The sequence below is a fragment of the Hemiscyllium ocellatum genome, chromosome 47, assembly GCF_020745735.1.
Source record: "Hemiscyllium ocellatum isolate sHemOce1 chromosome 47, sHemOce1.pat.X.cur, whole genome shotgun sequence".
NCBI classification, from domain to species: Eukaryota; Metazoa; Chordata; class Chondrichthyes; order Orectolobiformes; family Hemiscylliidae; genus Hemiscyllium; species Hemiscyllium ocellatum.
The window spans coordinates 16620646-16642444 of record NC_083447.1 but is presented as its reverse complement, the minus strand read 5'-3'; the positions used below and the strand labels follow the sequence as shown (position 1 = coordinate 16642444).

General features: G+C 41.1%; 1 protein-coding gene across 9 annotated transcripts in view; it reads right to left on the bottom strand.

Moving 5' to 3' along the window:
- The window catches only part of LOC132836584 (ryanodine receptor 1-like), a 402705-nt gene that overhangs the window by 316301 nt on the left and 64605 nt on the right, over positions 1-21799 (bottom strand). For all 9 annotated transcript variants that reach the window (XM_060855950.1, XM_060855954.1, XM_060855953.1 and 6 more), the window contains exon 4: positions 605-679. In XM_060855950.1, the coding sequence (XP_060711933.1) occupies positions 605-679 (75 nt within the window). The remainder of the gene's footprint in view (positions 1-604; positions 680-21799) is intronic.

Here is a 21799-nt window from a genome sequence, read left to right as displayed (position 1 = left end):
CCACACTGACCCTCCAAAGAGTAACCCACCCAGACCCATTTCCCTCTGACTAAATGTACCTAACACTATGGGCAATTTAGCATGGCCAATCCACCTGACCTGCACATCTTTGGACTGTGGGAGGAAACTGGAGCACCTGGAGGAAGAACCCACGCAGACACGGGGAGAATGTGCAAACTCCACACAAATAGTCTGCCCAAGGCTGGAATCGAACCTGGAACCCTGGTGTTGTGAGGCAGCAGTGCTAACCAGTGAGCCACCGTACCACCCATCTTTGTATATTTTCTATTTCCTACTAATTTATGAGTGAGACAATAGACTGGTCAATTTTCCCTGGCAGAAGTTTAATTAATAGTAAATATACAATGGGCGCTCAACATTGCAGTCTTGATGACATTTTGACAAGTAAAATGTTTATGTTGGTTGAGAAATTACACTGCAACAGGTAGACACTCCATAAACTTTTCTTCCTGTTAATTATTAGCAATATATTTCACCAAGTTTGTTACCAGCTTTGTTTTAAAACAAGATCATTCGAGGATTTTTTTAAAAGGGCAGAGTATAACCTTAAAGTAGCAACATTGTTAAAATTCCTGTGACTTACCATGCCACTGTGGGAATGTCGGAGTAGAATAGCATGACCATACAAAAGGGTTCGATGGCCTCCTCCCTGAGAAGACTGCACGTGAAGAGGACAAAAATGATTACATTCATTAATCAAAACTTAGCATTCCAAACTAACATACCAGTAAAAATAACTAAATCTGTAACAAAACACTTTTTGTTAATGTGACTGCCGGTAAAAGCTACTGTAATTTAAAGATTGGACTTTAAAAGAAAGTCAATGTTGACAATAAAGAATACTCTAAGCTGTCTGGAGAAATCAGCACCTACATGCTGGACCACAGGCATTGTCCCCTAGCCAGCTGATTTCTCAGTGTTATTTTTGTCTGTATTCATAAAGCAACTGTACCCAAAGCTATATTAATCGACACAAAGCTAACCGAAGAGAGGAGAACGGGCTTTGCTATTGTTTGAATAACCAAAAGGAATCTCATATCAATCAACAATTCAACAAACACAGTTTTTATAAAGACGGAATACGCCAACCTGTCTATTTGAGAGTTACTAACATCTAAAAATAGCCACTTAGATCAATGTATCACAGGAACTCACTCTTGGAAAGCCCATAAAGAACTGTGGAATAATGCTTGAGGTGATTGCTTGTTTCCACTGTGACGTTTTGCAAGGGACTTCATGAATGCCCTATCATGTAACTGAGATATCTCCTCAGAGGAGGATATCATGTAAACCCTTTATTTACACGTGCATAGCACTTGACGCTGGTCTGGCTTCCTCAGAACCAGCTCTGAGAGAGAACAGAACCTCTGATTCTCCTGTTTATATCTGTAAGCCAGAGCTCCCTGATGGGACTAGGTTAATAGCCCCGATCAGGGAACTTATATACTATGAGGTCGACTTGCTGACCTAGTTACAACCACTGCAGTAACCTTCATGAGAGACACTGTTAGATAATTTTGGAACAAATCAGAAAAGATTCTGAACTCTTGTATTTCAATTACTTATCAGTGTTGTCTGCCGTTTCTCCAACCTCATTTCTGAGCTGTGGGTCATGAACTTTCATTGAACTGGCCCACGCTTATTGGCAAAGTACTGTAATGGTTTGCCATTGCATTCTGCAGGCTAGTTGACCAAGAAACTCTTCCTTTCCTACCATGTGCCCATCAGGCATATGGGAAGGATTTACAGACTGATAGTCAACCTGTTTGATCACATAAGAAAGCACCTTCCATTGCCAACAAGATCTCGGCATGGGATTGAATTTAGAGAGTCAGGACAAGACACAACGAAAAAAATCAATGCATCATAACATCATTAATGTTGTACAGGTCAAAAATTTTACTGACCCTGTATTTTGCAAATGAACCTACCATTAGCCTTGTTATGAATGCAAGTTTTTTTGGAGATTATATTGTCTCGCCAAATTTTGCTCAAAAACAAACCTGAGTGGCCTGGTTACCGTGGCAACAGGAGTCTCACTGAAAACAAGATGCAAAATGTGGGCAGCTAGAAACAAAGACAAGACCTGCTGGGCTCGTTCTGCGCAGACTTGCAGACTGGAAGCGTGAGGGAGTTGGGGCTCTCAGAGAGATATCAGGTTGCAAACGGTGTAAACAGCACAGAGAAGAGGCTGCAAGGTTTTCTGTGAGCTACGAAGCAGAACGTAGGTGGATGGACTGTATTTGATTTTTTAAAAAAACACAGCCTATGATAATCAAAACAGTCCAGAAGATGTGTCTTGGTGATGGTGGGAGGAGAAATGCCCAGAATGGATCTTACTGCTGGAAGCTGGTTTAGAAATCCACCAGAAACTGAGGGAAGTATCTTTTAATAGTCACTTGATGTCATAACTTGGCAAATCATGGAAGTAATCACTGACTCGTGACTGAGAATGGTGTAGATTATTGTAATCCTGTGCAGACCATATTGATGCAAATAGGTGTTTAGCATGGGGTTATCAGTCAAGTTAAAGCATATTTAGGTTATCTTTCCGAAGTTTAGAATATTAGTTGTTTACTAGGTAATGTTTAGTTGATGGTGCTTTTAGTTCATTTGTTAAAGTACAAGTCTTAAACCTTGAAAATCTTGTTAGGCAATCCCTTTAAACCAGTCACTGGCAATTCAAATCTCTTGGTTACAGTTACAGTCTATCCAGAGCTCGAACAGTGCAAAAAGAATAGCTTGACAATATAGTCGTTTCTATCTGAAAGTGGGCAAGACTCCATGGCGTGGAGACCACATAGCTCTCCAGCACATGATAGTGTGATGAAAGACTAATTGTTAATCATGGCACACTGCTCCATTTGCATCATGCAGTCATACAAACTTTAGTCATTGGGAACAATCTGCATATATACAAGAGTGAAAGGTACAAGGAAAAAGCCCAGATTGTGAGTAATTCCATTTAATTTGTTTCACAATCTGAATGCATTAAAATTAATAGTTATTCTGTTTATACATTAAACATAGAAAGGTTTAGAAGGTTATGGATCAAATGCAAGGAAATGGGGTTAACGCGGATGGACATTTTGGTCAGCATGGACCAGTTTGGGCCGAAGGATCTGTCTCCATGCTGTAGGATTCTATGACTTTCTAACACCAACAATGTCTGAGGACAGAGACAAAAAAAAACTGCAGATATTGGAATCCAAGGTACACAGGCAGGAGGCTGGAAAAACACAACAAGTCAGGCAGCATCAGGAGGTGGAGAAGTCAATGCTTCAGGTGTAACCCTTTTTCAGGACTAGACTGTTTGGGCCCCTGGATGGAGGTGAGGGGGATGGTATGTCAACAGGTTTTGCATCTTTTACAGTTGCAAGGGAAGGTACTTGAGGGTTTGAGGAGAGTAATGTGAACCAAGGATTGGCAAAGAAAACAGTCCTTGTGGAAGACAGAGAAGAGTGGGGAGGGGAAGATGTTCTTAGTGGTGGAGTCTAGTTGGAGTTGGCAGAAGTGTTTAAGGATGATGCATTGGATGTGGAGACTGGTGGGGTGGTAAGTGAGGACAAGGGGACCCTTTCTTTATTGTGTTTTGCGTGGGGAGGTTTAGAGCAGTGAAACGAGGAAAAGATAGCAGTGCAATGGAGGGGGGAAAGGCATGTTGTTCAAAACAGGTGGACATCTGGGATGCTTGGGAGTGGAATGTCTCCTCATCTGAGCAGATGCAGGAGAGGCGGAAGAATTGGGAGAACAGGATGGGGTTCTTGAAGGATTCTGAATGGGTGGAGGTGTAGTCCAGGTAGTTGTGACAGCCTGTGGGTGTATTGTAAATGTCCGTCTTGAGACTGTCGCCGGAGATGGAAATGGAGAGTCAAGGAAGGGGATGGAAGTCTCCAAGATGGACCAAGTGAATTTGAGGATGGGGTGGAAGTTGTGGGCTAAGTTGATGAACTGCTCCAATTCAGCCTGGGTGCTGGACGCTGCACCGATGCAGTCATCAATGTAGCGGTGGAAGAGTTGGGACACTAATTCTCTGTGAAACAAGGGAAGTCCTCAGCAATCTGCCAGATAAACAGAAATTTTGCCTGGTAAGAGTTTCTGCTCAGAGCCTTCCCAATTTCAGCAATTTCTCCACAGAGAAACAGTAGCAAAGAAAGCTCCAAGATTGTAATAAAAATGGCCTCACCTGTCACCAATCTATTCTTCCCTATGAACATGACCATGTTAAAGCCATGATATACATGGGATGAATTACATAACAAATTAATAGAAAATTGAATTCTAGAATGAGGAGCTTACAGTTAAGAAATTCATTTTTAAAATATTTAGCATTCAAATTAATTAATCGACTAGAATAGGGATGACTGTGCAGATGATCAATAACCCCTTTAATTGTGTTTTCTCAGTGAAAAGCAGCTACTTCTGAAACTGAAATTTAATGCATAGGCAAGCTGAACACACCAGTTAGCATGCACAGAACCTTACAGCTACTGTGGAGCCTTGTGGCTTAGATGGAACATTATAGGTGATGTGTTGCAGTTCTAATATGTGGGAGTTTCTGGACAGTGGTGTGGTTAGAGTGACCACATCAGCAGCAAGCACTGGTCAAGGAACTTCAACTCAAAATTGATGCACTTGAGGATAAGCTGCAGACACTGGAACATATCAAGGAGGGAAAGAAATATGTGGACTCCATGTTTCAAGATTCAGTCACAACCTTTAGATTAATTACATCACATTTTAAAGAGATAAGTCATGGCGAGAGAGCTCAAAGTTATGGTGGGCTTTTTTTGCTCTATGTAGGAAGTCGGGCACTGTTCCAGTGCTCGGGGCCAGCATGTGTGTAGGATGTGTTCCAGCTGCAGCTCTTGGAAGCCTGGGTTTTGGGGCTGAAGAGGAGGTTAGCAACACTGTGGAATATCGAGTTGGAGTATGTTGTGAGTAGCACTTATACAGAGGCGGCCAAACTGCAGGCTAAGACGCAAAGGCAAGAAGGGAAAAGGTGGCTGTCAGGCATAGCAAAAAGACTAGGCAGGTGCTGCAGGAATCTCCTGTGGTTACTTCCCTGCAAAGGATATATCTCACTGGATACTATTGACAGGCAAATCAAATTAGTAACAAAACTGTAAAGGAGGAATCTCTGGAGTCCATATGGATGGTTTTCTGGACCAATAAGTAATGGAACAATTAGAGATCAGGCCATTCAAGACATGGTATTTTGTAATCACAAAGGAATAATTGACTATCTAGTTGTGTGAGGCTCCTTGGAGATGAATTAGTGGGCGGCACGGTGGCACAGTGGTTAGCACTGCTGCCTCACAGCGCCAGAGACCTGGGTTCAATTCCCGCCTCAGGCGACTGACTGTGTGGAGTTTGCACGTTCTCCCCGTGTCTGCGTGGGTTTGCTCTGGTTTCCTCCCACATTCCAAAGATGTGTGATTCAGGTGAATTGGCCATGCTAAATTGCCCATAGTGTTAGGTAAGGGGTATATGTAGGGGTATGGGTGGGTTGCGCTTCGGCGGGTCGGTGTGGACTTGTTGGGCCGAAGGGCCTGTTTCCACACTGTAAGTAATCTAATCTAATTCCTCATCAGGATTCAGTGATGTAATTGATTCTGAGACTAAGTTTCCACAATTTAGATTCTGGACCCAGAGTGCACGGGGTATGAGTTGGCTATGATAGATTGGGGAATATTACTTAAAGGAATGAACGTGGGAAGGCAATGGTAAACATTCACAGAGCACATAGGTGAACTGCAATAATTGTTCATTCCTGTCTGGTGCGAAATTAAAATGAGAAAGGTGGCTAAACCATGGCTGACAAGTGAAATTAGAGATAGTATTAGATGCAAGGAAGAAACATACAAATTGCCCAAAAAAAATATTTGGAATGGGAGCATTTTAAAATTATAGAGTCATAGAGATGTAGGAGGGCAAATAAATTGATTAAGAAAGGGAAAATAGAGCACAATTGTAAGCTTATGGGGAATTTTAAAACTGCCTATAAAGGTCTCTGTAAGTATGTGAACAGAAAAAGTTTGGGGAAGACAAATGTAGGTCCCTTACAGTCAGAAATTGGATAATTTATAATTGAGAACAAAGAAATGGATGACCAACTCAATACATTCTTTGGTTCTGTGTTCACAAAAATAGCACACGAATAACATACCAGAAATGGTGGGGATTGTAGAGTTCAATGAGAGGGAGAAATGGAAGGAAATCATTATTAGTAAGGAAATGATATTGGGGAAATTAATGGGATTGAACCAGGTAAGTCCCAATGGATCTATCCCAGAGTACATAAGTAAGTGGGTCTAGATGTAGTAGATGCATTAATGGTCATCATCCAAGATTCTATAGACTCTGAAACAGTTCCCACAGATTGGAGAGTAGCTAGTGTAACCACTCTATTTAAAAAGGGTGGCAGAGAGAGTACAGAATTATAGACCAGTCAGCCTGATGTTGGCAGTGGGAAATGCAGAAGTACATTATAAATGAATTAGTAGCTTAGCATTTTGAAAATAGTGGCAGAATCAGACAGTTAGTATACACTTACAAAAGGGAAATTATGTTTGACAGATCTACTGGAATTCTTTGAGGATGTAACTCAGTGTTGCGGGGGGGGGGGGGGGGGGGGGTGAAAGAGGATGCTCTAGTGTATGGTTTATTTAGACTTTCAGAAACTTTATGCAGATTAAATTCCCACATAAAACATTAGCAAGTAAAGTGGGATTTAGGGTAATGTATTGAAATGGATAGATAATGGGTTCATAGACAGGAAACAAAAGCTTAAAAAAAACAGGTCTTTACTGAAAGGCAAGCAATAACTAGTGAAGTACCACAGGGATCAGTGCTAGGTCGGCAACTTGTCAAAATATATATTAATGATTAGGACAATGGAGCTAAAACATTGCAGATGACAGAAAGTTGGGTGGAAGGGTGACCTGTGAAGAGGATGCAGAGATACTGTAGATGCAATTTATTTTGGATATATGTGAAGTTACCTACTTTGGGAGCTTTATTCATTCACAGTGGAGGGTGTCACTGGCTAGGTGCACTTACTTCCCAAACCTAATTCCCCAAGGGCAGTTGAGAGTCAACCAGTTGCTATGGGTCTGGAGTCATATGTAGGCCAGACCAGGTAAGGATGGCAGTTTCCTTCCCTAAATGTCTTTAGTGAACCAGATTGTTTCTTTCTAACAATCGACAATGGATTCATGGTCATCATTAGATTCTTACCTCCAGACGTTCATTGGATCCAAATTCCACCATCTGCCGTGGTGGGATTTGAACCCGAGTCCCAAGAATGTTAAATGGATTTCTGGATTAACAGTTTAGCGACAATAGCACTTTGCTATCGCCTCCCCTGAGAGCAAAATTCAAGAAGGTGGATTATCTAAATGGCTATAAATTAAGAGGTGAAGTGCAATGAGACTTGGGTGTTCTTGTACAGTAGTCACTGAAGGTAAGCATGCAGGTACAGCAAGTGGTCAGGAGGCAAATGAAATGTTGCCCTTCCTAGCAAGACAGAGTTTGAGTACAGGATCAGGGATTTCTTTCAGCAATATTACAGGACCGTAGTATTCCACACAACTGGAATACTGTGTGCATTTTTGGTCTCCTTATTTGAGGAAGATTTTTTTTATATATAGTAAATACAGCAAACATTTACCAGACTGATTCCTGGGATGGCAAGACTGACGTATGAAGAGAGGTTGAGTTGGTTAGGATTATATTTGCTGGAGTTTAGAATAATGAAGGCGGGTATCTTGTAGAAATCTGTAACATTCTAACAGGACATGATAGATGCAGGAAGAATGTTTCTGATGATGGAAGAATCCAGAACCATGGGTCATGGTCTTCTTCACCCCAAGAGTGTTGATCCTGGGGATTTCGCTACCAAAGAGAGCAGTCAAGGCCAACACATTATGAGATTTCAAGAAGTTGTTGTGTATAGCATTTGAGGCCAAAGGGATCAAAAGATATGAGAAGAGGAACGGGCTATTGAATTGGATAAGTTGAAAAGTGTGACGCTGGAAAAATGCACAGCAGGCTAGGCAGCATCTGAGGAGTAGGAGAGTCGACGCTTTTGGCATTAACCTTTCATCAGGAATGTGGAGGGGGAAGAGCCGAGATAAGTAAGGGTTGGGCTTGGGATTGGGGGGGGAAGCTAGGTGGGAAGGCAATAAGTAGATGCATTCTGGATCAGTGGTGCTGCAAGAGCACAGCAGTTCAGGCAGCACCCAACGAGCAGCAAAATTGACGTTTCGGGCAAAAGCCCTTCTTTTGCCCGAAACGTCGATTTCACTGCTCGTTGGATGCTGCCTGAACTGCTGTGCTCTTCCAGCACCACTGATCCAGAGTCTAGTTTCCAGCATCTGCAGTCATTGTTTTTACCTAATAAGTAAATTCCGGTGGGAGGTGATTGTGATAGGTCGGTGGAGAGAGTGGAGCGGATAGGTAGGTAGGAAGGAAGATGAACAGGTAGGTCAGATCAAGAAGGTGGTGCCGGACTGGATCTGGAATGAGGTAGGAGGTTGGGGGATTTGGAATCTGGTGAAGTCAATGTTGATGCCGTGTGGTTGTAGGGTCCTGAGGCAGAAGATGAGGTGTTCTTCCTCCAGTTGGCAGATGGCTTTGATTTGGTGGTGGAGGCTCAGGATTTGTGTGCCCTAAGGCGAGTGTGAGCGGGAGTGGTTGGCTACAGGGCAGTGAGGTTGTTTGTGCATGCGGACCAGAGATGTTCCATACACCGCTCTGTGAGCACCTCAGATCCAACCCTCCAACTTGGCACTGCCCTCTTGACCTGACTACCTGTCCATCTACCTTCCCACCTATAAAACGCCACCTTTCCCACCGACCATCACAATCACATCCTACCTGTATCCACCTATTGCCTTCCCACCTACCTCACCTCCAGCCCCAAGCCCCTATTTATCTCTCAGCCCCCTTCCCCCTCCACTTTCCTGAAGAAGGGCTTATGCCCGAAACATTAACTCTCCTGCTCCTCAAACGCTGCCTTTTTCCAGCGTCACAGTGACTCTGATACTCCAGCATCTGTAGTCTTCATTTTCTCTTAGCTACTGAACTGGATGTTCAGTCGTAATCACAAAGAATTGCAAAGTAATCTTGAAGGGCTTAATGACCTACTCCTGTTCATATTTTCTATATTTCTATGTTGCTATGACTAGTCATACTCGACTTGAAATGTTACCTCCATTTCTTTCTCCACAGATTATGCCAGACCTGCTGAGTTTTTTCAGCACTTTGTCTTTATAACTAATGTAAAAACAGGGTTGGCTGAAGGAGGGTGGGGAAACAGGTTTAAAGATGATAGAGAAGTACTGACAAAATTTAAAGAGTTATTTCATATCTCAACATTGAAAGGGATGCAACATCTTTGAATAAGCAAGTTAGGGTTGGGATCAAATTGAAAGATAGCATGCATGAGGTTCTTTCAAAAGATCAATAGCTCAGAAAATGGGGAAACTTGTAGATATTAGCACTGGATCAATAAACAAAAGAAGAAATTGGAGTTTTAAAGAAAAATAGCAAAACTATTAAAACAGACAATAAAGTCTTCTATAAGTACATAGAAAGGAAGACAGCAGTAAAATAAATATTGCATCTTAGAGATATCCCTGTGGACAAATCACAAAATGCTAGCATGCAATGAAACAAGTAATTAGGAAGGTAAATAGAATGTTTGCATTTATTGTAAATGCAGAAATCTTGATCCAGTGATGTTGTGCATCAGTGAGAATGCATGTGGATTACTTTGTATATTTTTGGTCTCCTTATTGAAGGAAAGTTATATTTGTATTCAAAGAGTTCAGAAAAGGGACACTGATTGATTTCTGGGAGAAAAGACTTGCCTTATGAAGAGGAGGTGCTAGTGTTGGACTGGGATGGACAAAGTTAAAAATCAAACTACACCATGTTATAGTCCATCAGGTTCATTTGGAAGTACTAGCTTTCGGAGCACTACTCCTTCATCAGGTAGCTAGTGGGGCAGGATCATAATGTCATGCAACTGATACAATATATTGAACAAATCTAGACTGCTGTTATCTGTTGAACAGCAATCAAGGTTTGTTCAATATATCACATCAGTTGCATGACACTATGATCTTGTGCTATAAACACCGCATCTTATGATCCCTCCCCCACGAACAATTTGACGAAGGAGCAGCGCTCCAAAAGCTGGTTCTTCCAAATAAACCTGATGGACTATAACCCAGTGTTGTGATTTTTAACTTTGTCTTATGAAGGCAGTTTGAGCAGATTGAGACTTTAACTCTTATTCACCTAAACACCAATGACAATAACTGTAGTGAAAAATAGAATTTTGAGAAGGTATGACAGGATGGATGAGTGAGAAATCGAGTTATTATCCAATTGTGCTACTGCCACAACCAAACCTCTTTACTAGAAATGGTTGATCGTATAATATTAGTTATAAATTGTTCTCAAAATTTCACTGACAATTTGCACAATAATTTTTTTATTTTCAGGTCAGTCAAAGTACAAAGAAATTACTTAGATTCAAGCAACTTCTGAAGAAAATTCATCAGGCGTAGTTTCTCTCTCAAAGATGCTGCAATACATGTTGAGCATTATCAGCTTTTCTTTCATTTTATTTCAGATTTCTGGAATGTTTTGCCTTTTTTACCCTCATATTTTATTCTTAATAAGTTTTAGTAAGACGAGTTTCTATGTTGTGGCCTAATGTTTCTGTAGGAATTATGATACAACAAGTTATGCAACAATAAAACAAAATTCTGAAACAGAATAATTATTATTCATTTAGCATACAAATCAGCTTAAGAGCTGCATCTGTATTTACGGTAACTTGTTATTGGCACTATTTATGCCCTTCAAAACATTTAAAAAGGCTTTGCAAACTTTCAAAGCAGATTTGCAAATAATAAAGTAATAACTGCCTGAAAATGATCCACAATAAAATGGTTGCAACATCTAAAGAAAATACCATTTTAATTACAATTTTCAACACAGAATAAAGATAAAACATAGTACAAATTACCTACCTGATAAGCAATGAAACACCTCCATTTGATAAATAATGGTGTTATTAGATTATAATAACAACCATTTCACATTTAATCAAGGTTATTATAAACTTTAGTAATTTGAATTAGGTAAGTAACCCTTTAGCTACCAGGTGAAAGGTTATAAAATCACCACAACACAAATAAACAAAGAAAAAAATCAGTACACACCAGGTAAAAATCAGACAGCTTAATCATTTCTCTACAGAGCAGCTTACCTAAATCTCATTTTAATATTTCTATTTTTTTCCTGCAAAATATATAAATTCTATTTTAGGTAGGCGTAGCAGCCACAAAATGGCATGCCCTGGGGTGTAATGTGATGTATCCCTTTAAGTATAATAATATACAATTGCACAAAGCACTTAAAAGTCCATTTGCACCAGCAGCTGTTTTTATGTGGCGTGTACTGTACTTGGCTTGCTAAAGGGTTGAAGCGCTGGGAGGAAAATGGCCCTGTTCAGCCAAATATTGTAGTGTTTCTAAAAAGTGTGGCAGGTTGTATGCAATATTTACACAGCAAGAAGAAAAAGTCTTGAAACATTATACCAATTCAAGAGAAAAAGCAGAAGTTCTAATAATGTATGAATGTGCTTTTGGATTCCAAAAAATCAAGTTTGTTTTCTTTGAAATTCAGTAATAAGCTTCAGCAGTATCTAAATGTCAAAGTAATGCAGGACATAAATTAAATTAATCAAAACAGAGAATTAATTTAGTAGAAACCATTTAATTTACTATTATCTAAAAGTAGAGAGTTCAAACTTCTGATTAGCATGACTGCTTTCATCAATAATCAGGGAGATGTCGTGTTAAAGAGGAACATTAGTCTTTGTCAAGGATTAAAAGTATTTGCATTGTGTGATTGGAAATGTTGGAGAAACTGACTTTGAAAGATGATAAACATAAAATGTGAATTTCTCTGACCTGAGAAAACGTGACAAAGATAGTTAACATACTGTATTTTGACAGCTATTGACCAATACTGTTTCAGAATTCACGTGTGGTTAATTTATGATAAATGATCTGCACTACAGTTGTGATCAAGTATCACAGTTTTGGCTGCTTTATATCACAGTCCTTTATGAAAGGGCTGAAAATAATCAAAGTAACTGTCACAAGAGAAGAACTACATGAGAAAGAATAATTGGTACTGGATCTGCCAGCTACAAACGCAGCCACTACTTCAATGCAATCATGTAGGGTATCAGTGGGACAGCATTTGAAGTACCCTTAACAGTTTTGATCTTCTTATCCAAGGAGGGCTATATTCACCTTATGAGGGGTGTTACAAAGGTACACTCCATTGATTCCTTGTCCAATGTGAGATGGAGATGAAATAGCTACTTAAATGAACTTTAGAAGAATGAGACATACCCTCATTGGAACATTAACATTCTTTGAGGGTTTAACATGGTCGTTGCTGCAAGTTTATTCGCCTAGTTAGACGATTAGATTTGGATTCAAAGCCTCTTGTAAGGGGTCAGGCATTTGCTATGAAAACAAGCAAATTTCTTCCGAGTAATTAATCTTTAAAATTATTTACCTCATAGGATTATGGATTTTCAATCGTTAATTCTGGTTAATATGAAGATAATTAGACTTTTGGCACTAAGAATCATGAAATATGAGGATACAGCGGGGTCAGATAGAATATCAGCCATGATCTTAAATAATAGTGCAACAGGTTCAGACAGCCACTTACTAGGTTTTATGTAATGTAGTTCATCATATTGAATATCTTTGAAGAGGACACAGAATCCACTCATTCTTTCAAGACATAAAATGGAAACAAAAAGGAATTCCTGAGTCTTAAATAGACTCAATTGCAGCAATTGTTTCTGTGTAGTTAACTGGTAAAAATATGATCAGGCAGCTATGGTTGAACAGATGATAGTCTTAGTGGTGAAGCACAGAAGAACAATTATGCTAATAATGAGTTTCATCTTCAGGAAAGGAACAACAAAAGCCGAAAATATAATATGAAAACAGAAGAAGGAAATCATCGAAAACAACATTTCATCCCTGGGAAGTGATGTCAATGGCTGTTTAAATCAAGAAGAACCCCAGAGTCGAAGATACCTGTTCAAATATGGGATGATTTCGAATCAGGTAGGACAATGTGCAAATCAAAACTGAACCACCAACATGTCTGAACATTGGGAACAGAACTCAGAAGTCAAATACTGGTGGAAAATAGGTGCAAACGTTCATTCAGCATAACAGCATCTAAATGAACAAGAATGCTGAACACATCTGAATAGATGCCAGGTGTGGGCATCTCCAGCTTCACTACAAGTATGAATAATGCAAATATTGCGCCTCAGGGAGATGTAGCAAAATATCTGTGTTGTACTGTACACAATTTCCCCCTGCAGAGTGATATTCCTCTTTAATATCTATCTAGGTCTTGTGAAAGTATCAAGTTTTTTTTGGAAAATAAGGTACAGTGCATGAACAGGTAATTCCATACCCATTCCTAACCTAGGTAAAAGAACACTGTTTTTCCAAATGTTTTTCTTGGTGAAAAATAAAATGCCGTGAATTGAACAGAAAACGCAAGAACACAGAAGCGAAATCTGAATGCAAAAAAAAGGTCAAGATCATTATGAGTAAAAGATACAGATATGTTAAGAAATTGTTCTTTGTGCATTGCACAGAACAATAAGTAAACTATTTCCTGAAATACAATATACTTATTTCTTCACACTTACACCATTTTACATCAGAACTTCAGAGTAAAGTAAGGATTTAGCTTACTGCATTGCAGTGAAATGAATGCAATGAAATTAAATTGTTATGCAAGGTTTGAACAGGGCCTTTATGAGTGAAGTGAAATGTGTTAGAGCTCATGCACTGACTGCTAATCACCTATGACAAGGGATTTAAAGTGGTTTATAAAAGGGGCACAGCAACAAAACCACAGATCAGTAGACACACCAACATACCCATTTGTCCAGATCAAGAGGCTTGCATAGCAGATAAAAAAAATGAAAATCAGAAAAAGTATATTATTTTCAACTTTCACTACTTTTTAGACTATCCCCATTTTCCCCTGGCTGTCCAATTTCTAACAGTAATTTTGATGACACAGTGATCTAAAAGAAAGCAGATTATACATCAGGTCAAATTAAACAGTAAAGTATAATATCTTGTGGCCAAAATTAGTGGTTGTTGTTGATGCAATAATCATAGAACATTTTGGAATGTTAATCACTAGACATGGAGACATTTTATATCCTTTTAATTGTTACAGGTGGGGAAGCAAAATAACTTCTTAATTACTAACCATGTTCAGAAATATTTTCTTAAATGCAGTTTGCTATGAAGAAATAAAAATGATGACATGAACTGTAATTACCAAACACACACTTTTTTTGTTACTTCCCTTTTCTGAACTAGAGCAGCTTCGATCTTTTGGTTTCAGATAAAGTCAACTTGTTACTTAACATTTATTGATTCGTAGTCCTGCTCATGGAATATACAGTTACTTGAAAATATCCAAAAATATAGTAATGTCTTGCAGTGAAATTAACAAAATTTACCAGTTGTGCATACATCTGGGTTCCCTGCACGTTACAAGTTTTCCAGTTGCTTATTTTTAACCAATGTAATTCAAAACGTACCGTTCCTTGCAAATATCAGCCAACATCAAACTGTTGGGAGATAATATCATAGCTGTAACATTACCAGAATAGTAATACAGAAGCCTGGACTACACTTTACCTGTCTGAAACACTTACTGTGCATGTGACTCCAATCTGACTCCATGTGGTTGTCTCTTACCTACCCTGGGGACAGCAACTCAGTTTCAGAAGGCTCATAAACATGCAAGGAAAATAAGGGCAATAAATGCTGGCCTTGCCAGTAACCCTCATATCCCAAAAGATCTACTTGGATCAAGCATACTTGCTGATTGAACAGTGAAACATTATGTGAAAGTCTCAACTGAATGAATTCAATTTTGATTTTACACCCAGAAGGGCAGCACAATTGCTATGTATCAACTATGACAACTGAGACACAGAATGGTATTCTGTGATGTAGGATGAATTGTATTTAGCCAATGACAGGTGTTACAAATCAAAATTATTTGGTGTAAAAATTTTCGGCATTCAAATTATAGCAAATAATTCTCAATATTGGTTTAAAGAAGTAATGATGTTACCTCCAAAGTGAGCCAATGTGGCTCAGCCCCTCTGATCAAGATCAGAAACTCAATTTCTGATCAATCTTGATTAAACAAGTACTTCTCTCCGGAGGAGTTTTATGTGCAAACTTCTGGGCCAGAAGCTCTCTCAAAGGAAGCAAATCAAGTCCAGTGAAGAAACCCAAGCAAACAGCAACAAAGTGGATCAAAACAAGAAACCACACACTTCTTCACAACAATTCCAGACATACTTCGGGGTTAAAAGGCTTTCAAGCTACTTTCATAGACACCGGTGAACACAAATATGCAAAACAATGAAGTGGGGTGCTAGTTTGGGTAGGGTGTGCTCTGCTGAGTGGGCAAGGGGCTAGGGTGTCAATTGGGTGAACAGATGCGATGTTGGGTGGGGAAGGGGCTCCTGTGCCAGGTGGACAAGGAGTTAGGGTGCTGGATGGGAAGAGGGTGGGGTGCTAAGGCAGGTTGGTAGGTGAGTGCTTAGAGAGATCAGGGGTATCAGGTTAGGCGCGCAAGGAGTTGAATGAGGTCAGATCAAAAGGAGTAAATGGGTAAGGGCAAGTGTCATTGGGATTCAAAGAGGGGCAGTCAGTTTAATTATTACTCAGGAGTTAAGACATATTGAAATACAGTTAACATTTTCTGAGTAACTACAATATTAAACAAAGTCAAGTGGAACCTTCTAAAGTTAACAACTCTAATTCAGAGTTGGGGACTTCACTGGAGGCTTCCAGGTGCCAGGTAATGGCCTAAAGGAAGTTTTAATTTTAGGTCTATTCTCAGGGAGTCAGCAATCAACGACATCAAAACATCCACATGGTCCCGGGGCCAATAATATCAAAATAACTATAAGCTTGACTCAGGGCCTCCAAAGCAGCAGGCAAGCAGAGCTTTTGCAGTCAACTCCAAAAACATAGAAAATAGGAACATGTGGAGGCCATTCAGCACTTTCATCCCGCTCTGCCATTCATTAGACGATTGTGGCTGAATCATCTAACTCAGTATCCTGTTCCTGCTTGTGCCTCATACCCTTTGATCCTTTTAGCCACAACAACGATGAGAGTTCCAGACCAGAGGCCGGTGAGACGAAGTAGGCCCAGAGCGGAGGCCGGCGAGGCGAAGTAGTCCCAGAGCGGAGGCCGGCGAGGGGAAGTAGTCCCAGAGCGGAGGCCGGCGAGGGGAAGTAGTCCCAGAGCGGAGGCCGGCGAGGGGAAGTAGTCCCAGAGCGGAGGCCGGCGAGGGGAAGTAGTCCCAGAGCGGAGGCCGGCGAGGGGAAGTAGTCCCAGAGCGGAGGCCGGCGAGGGGAAGTAGTCCCAGAGCGGAGCCGGCGAGGGGAAGTAGTCCCAGAGGGGAGCCGGCGAGGGGAAGTAGTCCCAGAGCGGAGCCGGCGAGGGGAAGTAGTCCCAGAGCGGATGCCGGCGAGGGGAAGCAGTTCCAGAGCCAAGGCCGGCGAGGGGAAGCAGTCCCAGAGCGAAGGCCAGCGAGGGGAAGCAGTCCCAGAGCGGAGCCTGGCGAGGGGAAGCAGTCCCAGAGCGGGGGCCGGCATGGGGAAGCCGTCCCAGAGGGGAGGCGGGCATGAGGAAGCAGTCCCAGAGTGGAGGCCGGCATGGGGAAGCAGTCCCAGAGCGGAACGTGGCGAGGAGAAGCAGTCCCAGAGTGAAGGCCGGCAAGGGGAAGCAGTCGCAGAGCGAAGTCCGGCGAGGGGAAGCAGTCCCAGAGCGGGGGTCAGCATGGGGAAGCAGTCCCAGAGTGGAACGAGGCGAGCGGAAACAGTCCCAGAGCAGGGGCCGGCATGGGGAAGCAGTCCCAGAGCGGAACGTGGCGAGGAGAAGCAGTCCCAGAGTGAAGGCCGGCGAGGGGAAGCAGTCCCAGAGCGAAGTCCGGCGAGGGGAAGCAGTCCCAGAGCGGGGGTCAGCATGGGGAAGCAGTCCCAGAGTGGAACGAGGCGAGCAGAAACAGTCCCAGAGCGGGGGCCGGCATGGGGAAGCAGTCCCAGAGCGGGGGCCGGCAAGGGGAAGCAGTCCCAGAGGGGAGACCGGCGAGGGGCAGCAGTCCCAGAGCGGGGGCCGGCGAGGAGAAGCAGTCCCATAGGGGAGGCCGGCGAGGGGACGCAATCCCCATGGGGAAGACAGTCCCAGAGAAAACCTACCTTGGAGCACTGACAATTGGTGCAGAGCAGACTAGAGAGGAGTAGGGACAGTTGTTGGCCTGGGTCTGGTGCAGTGTGAATGGTGGCCCCTGCGCTGAGCTACTGCAATGTAATGTTTATTCTTTTCACGAACTTCTATTATGAATCACTGTAAAATAACGCAACTACTTTTTTTATTCTTCTTTTGTATCTAAGATTTGTACCTATGCACCGAGTACCTAAGATGACACCATAAGGTGAAGCATTGTCAAACTTTTCACTGTGCTTCTGCACTGGAGCGAATGTGACAGTAAAGGATACTCTAATTCTATATTTCTTTCTTGAACACAGTATGTATTTTGGCCTGAACTGCTTTCTATGGCAGAAAATTCCAAAGGCTCATCAATCTGTATGAAGAATGTTTTCCTCATCTCAGTCCTAAATGGCCTACCTCATATCCTTACACTGTGACTTCTCGTTCTGGATTCCCCAGAGATTGGAAACATCCTTCTTGCACATATCCATTCTAGAATTTTACAGGGTTCTATGACATCCCCTTTCCTTCTTGTAAACTAAATGATTCAATCCATCTCTCTTCACCTGTCAGTCCTGCTTTCCAGGAATCAGTACACATTTAAAACATAAAATTGAGCCTCTTTTATTCTTCTGTGGATTGTGAACTTGCTAAGTCATTGCAGAGGGTTGTTAAGAGTTAACGGTATTGATGTGGGTGTAGAGTCATATGTAGGCCAGACTGGGTAAGGACATCAGTGAACCAGATGGGTTTTTAACAACAATGATGGTTGACTAACTATATGTTAGGCTCTTACGTATTAATTGAATTCAAAGTCCACCAGGTGCCTCTGCATTACTGGCCCAGTAACATTACCACTACACCACCACGCTTTAATCCCAAACAGCTACCTGCAAGGAATACATCACTTTTTACCAATTTTATTATTTCACTGATACATCAATGTGAATAGTACAGTACTTACAGATAACTAGACACATTTAAACTTTACTTGAAACCACAGTGAAAGAAGTGTTAACTAACAGTGCCTTAACGTATAAGCATGAATTGATGACTGTGACATATTCAGCATGATCAATGAAAGATGTTTAGAAATGGAATACAGAAGAATCAAAGTCTTTGAGAAGAAAATCAGTTAAAAGTAATATCTTGAATTATACAGAGCATGTACCACTAAAAAGTTGTAACTTTTTTCAATTATTAAACAATAAATTCAGTAGGGCAACCTCGGCTGAATAATTCCAAACCATGTAGTAACTGCTTACCTAAAGAGGATCTTCACTGCCTAAAAATACAGCTTGGTTTGATGAGTCAGCATATACTGAGCATGCAAATAAATGTTGGTATGACATTGCAGACAGGCAATACAAGTAGTTCTTCGATAATGCGATGGTTGTGTTCTTGTGCAACCCCCACATTATGGAAAAACTAGTTCAGAAACAGCACTTAAAGTGTTGGCGATGTAATTGCGTCACAACCAACAGATGTTTTGAAAGTTCGCACTTTAGAAACAATGTCCCCAATTCATCAATCACACTACAACGAATTTGCATTAACGAAACATGTTACAGCAGAACAGTGAGATAGTCTCCATAATAAAGGTCTAGAATTTGTAAAATTGTACAAGCTCATATTGGACTCGTAATCAATTGAAACTAACTAGCCATTTAATAATTGCACCCCTCTTTTTCAAAACTATATACTTGCAAGATTTAATCAGATGAGTAAGCTGTTGCTATGGAAGAATAAAGGTGATGGACTTCATTCAGGCATGTATGTAAATCTGTTTCAACAATAATAAACATTTATTTAGACCGTTCCGAAAAGAATTGCATCAGGTACGTATGAAATACATTCTTCCATCAAGAGCTAAAAGAGAAGGGAACCAAAGTCAGACCTCCAGGGCAATACAGAATATTATGTAACAAAAAAAAATTGAAGGAAATTATCTGATGATTTATCTGTATGCAGTGGTCATGCTTCACTGGTGTGTTCTGCTGGAAAACAAGCGTCTCTTTTCTCAGAGTTGTCACAAAAATTAAAGATTTTATCAAAGTATGGAAAGGTTTCCCATTTTAACTTCTTTTAGACCCGAACAAACAGAAAACATGGACCAGGTTTCTGTATTTACCCGGAATTACTATTTGTTACAAACAAGTGAATTCTAACTACAGATTAACAATATGAATTGTCAACATGTACTCTGCCAACTAAAACTCTAACCACATTAGAATACCCCCCCAAGACATACATATAGGCAAACACCAGACAAAAAATATTATGTTATGGATTGAGGGAAAAGCTGGGAATGCAGTTCAATGGCTTCTATCACACAGTTTATCAAAATAATCTTTCAGTTACCAGGATGTGCTATTCTTCAATCTCTCTTCCTCAGATTGTTTCATTTCCTTGTAGCAAGCACGGACTGGTTGTAAACTATTGCTTTTAACCAACTAGTGAGCGTTTCTAGTAATACTGTTCACACTCACAAGCTATTCAGCTACCCAGAAGCCAGACCCCATTGTTGTCGTCAGGCAGAGCACAAACCCCTCCAATGGTTGAATATCACATCACTGTGAAATCATAAAAGCATACAAAATAGGAACTTGGTTAGTATTCAGCCCATCGAGCCTGCTCCACCATTCAATAGGATCATGACTGTTCTGACATTCCTCATGTCCACTTTCCTGCCCCTTCCCCATAACCCTTGATTCCCCGACTGATCGACAATCTAGCTCAGTCTTAAAATCTAGCTTCACAGCTCTGAGGCAAGAAATGCCAAAATCCCACGACCCTCAGAGAAAAATTTCCTATGTCTTAAACTGAAGCACTGTTATTCTGATACTGTCTTCTGGTCCTAGACTCACCTATGAGGGGAAAAATCCTCTCAGAATTTATCCTGTCAAGCCCCTGAAGAATCTATATGTTTCAATAATATCACCGCATACTTCTAAACTCCAGTGAGTACAGCCCTAACCTGTTCAACCTTTGTTCATAAGACAATCCTTTCATTCCAAGGACCATCCCGATGAACCTTCTCAGAACTGCCTCCAATGAAATTTATATGATTCCTTAAATAAAGGGAACCAAAACTGTTCACAGTACTCCTGAAGTGGTCTCAAAACCTTGTACGGTTGCAATAAGACGTCCCCACTTATAGTCCAACCCCCTTGAAACAAGGGCCAACATTCATCGGGCTTCCTTTCGCTGCATCTGTGTGCTAGCTTTCTATCTAAGTACTGTCAAGTCCTTTTGTGTTGCGGCTTTCCGCCATTTTTCTCCATTTAAATAATATCGTTCTCTTGTTCTCACTTCCACATTATGTTCCACTTGACAACTTGTGTGCCTTATAGATAGATAAGATATAGATACACTCATTTTGCCTCCCTCCCTTTTTGAGTAGAGGTGCCAGAGACAGTTTCCAATCCTCTGGTACATCTCCAGATCCAGGGACATTTGGAAAACTACAACCACTGTGGGCACTATCTTGTAGCTATCTCTCTTACAATTCGAGGATGCAAGCCATCAGGGCCAGAGAACTTATCTTCCTTTAGCCCCATTAATATATCCAATACTACTTCTCTGGTGATGGAGATGGTGCTTAATTCTCCCATCTACTCTTTAATATTAATGGGATGTTTGAAGTATCTTTCACTGTAAAGACTGACATAAAGCATCTATTAAACTCCTGTCATTTCCTGCTCCCCATAACCATTGTCCCAGGCTTATTTTGTAAGGGATCCACATTCACTTTGATCTTCTCTCTTCTTTTTTATCTATTTATAAGTTCATATAGTCTTTTTTGTATATTCCTTGCTAGTTTGCCCTCATGGTTTACTTTTTCTCTTTTTAAAATCTTCTTAATTAGGGGCGGCACGGTGGCACAGTGGTTAGCACTGCTGCCTCACAGCGCCAGGGACCTGGGTTCGATTCCCGCCTCAGGCGACTGACTGTGTGGAGTTTGCACGTTCTCCCCGTGTCTGCGTGGGTTTCCTCCGGGTGCTCCGGTTTCCTCCCACAGTCCAAAGATGTGCAGGTCAGGTGAATTGGCTATGCTAAATTGCCCGTAGTGTTAGGTAAGGGGTAAATGTAGGGGTATGGGTGGGTTTCGCTTCGGCGGGTCGGTGTGGACTTGTTGGGCCGAAGGGCCTGTTTCCACACTGTAAGTCTAATCTAATCTAATCTTAATCCTCTTTTGCTGGATTCTGAATTTATCAGTGTCTTTAGGGCTTTTGCTATTTCCAATTTGATTAAACTAATCAACACTAATATTAAAGTCACCCATATTTATTGCTCAATTCTTTATACATGTTCCTATTATTTGCTAACGTATGGTGTTTCCTCCACAGTGGCTACTGTTTGGGAGGTTTGCATACGCCTCCTAA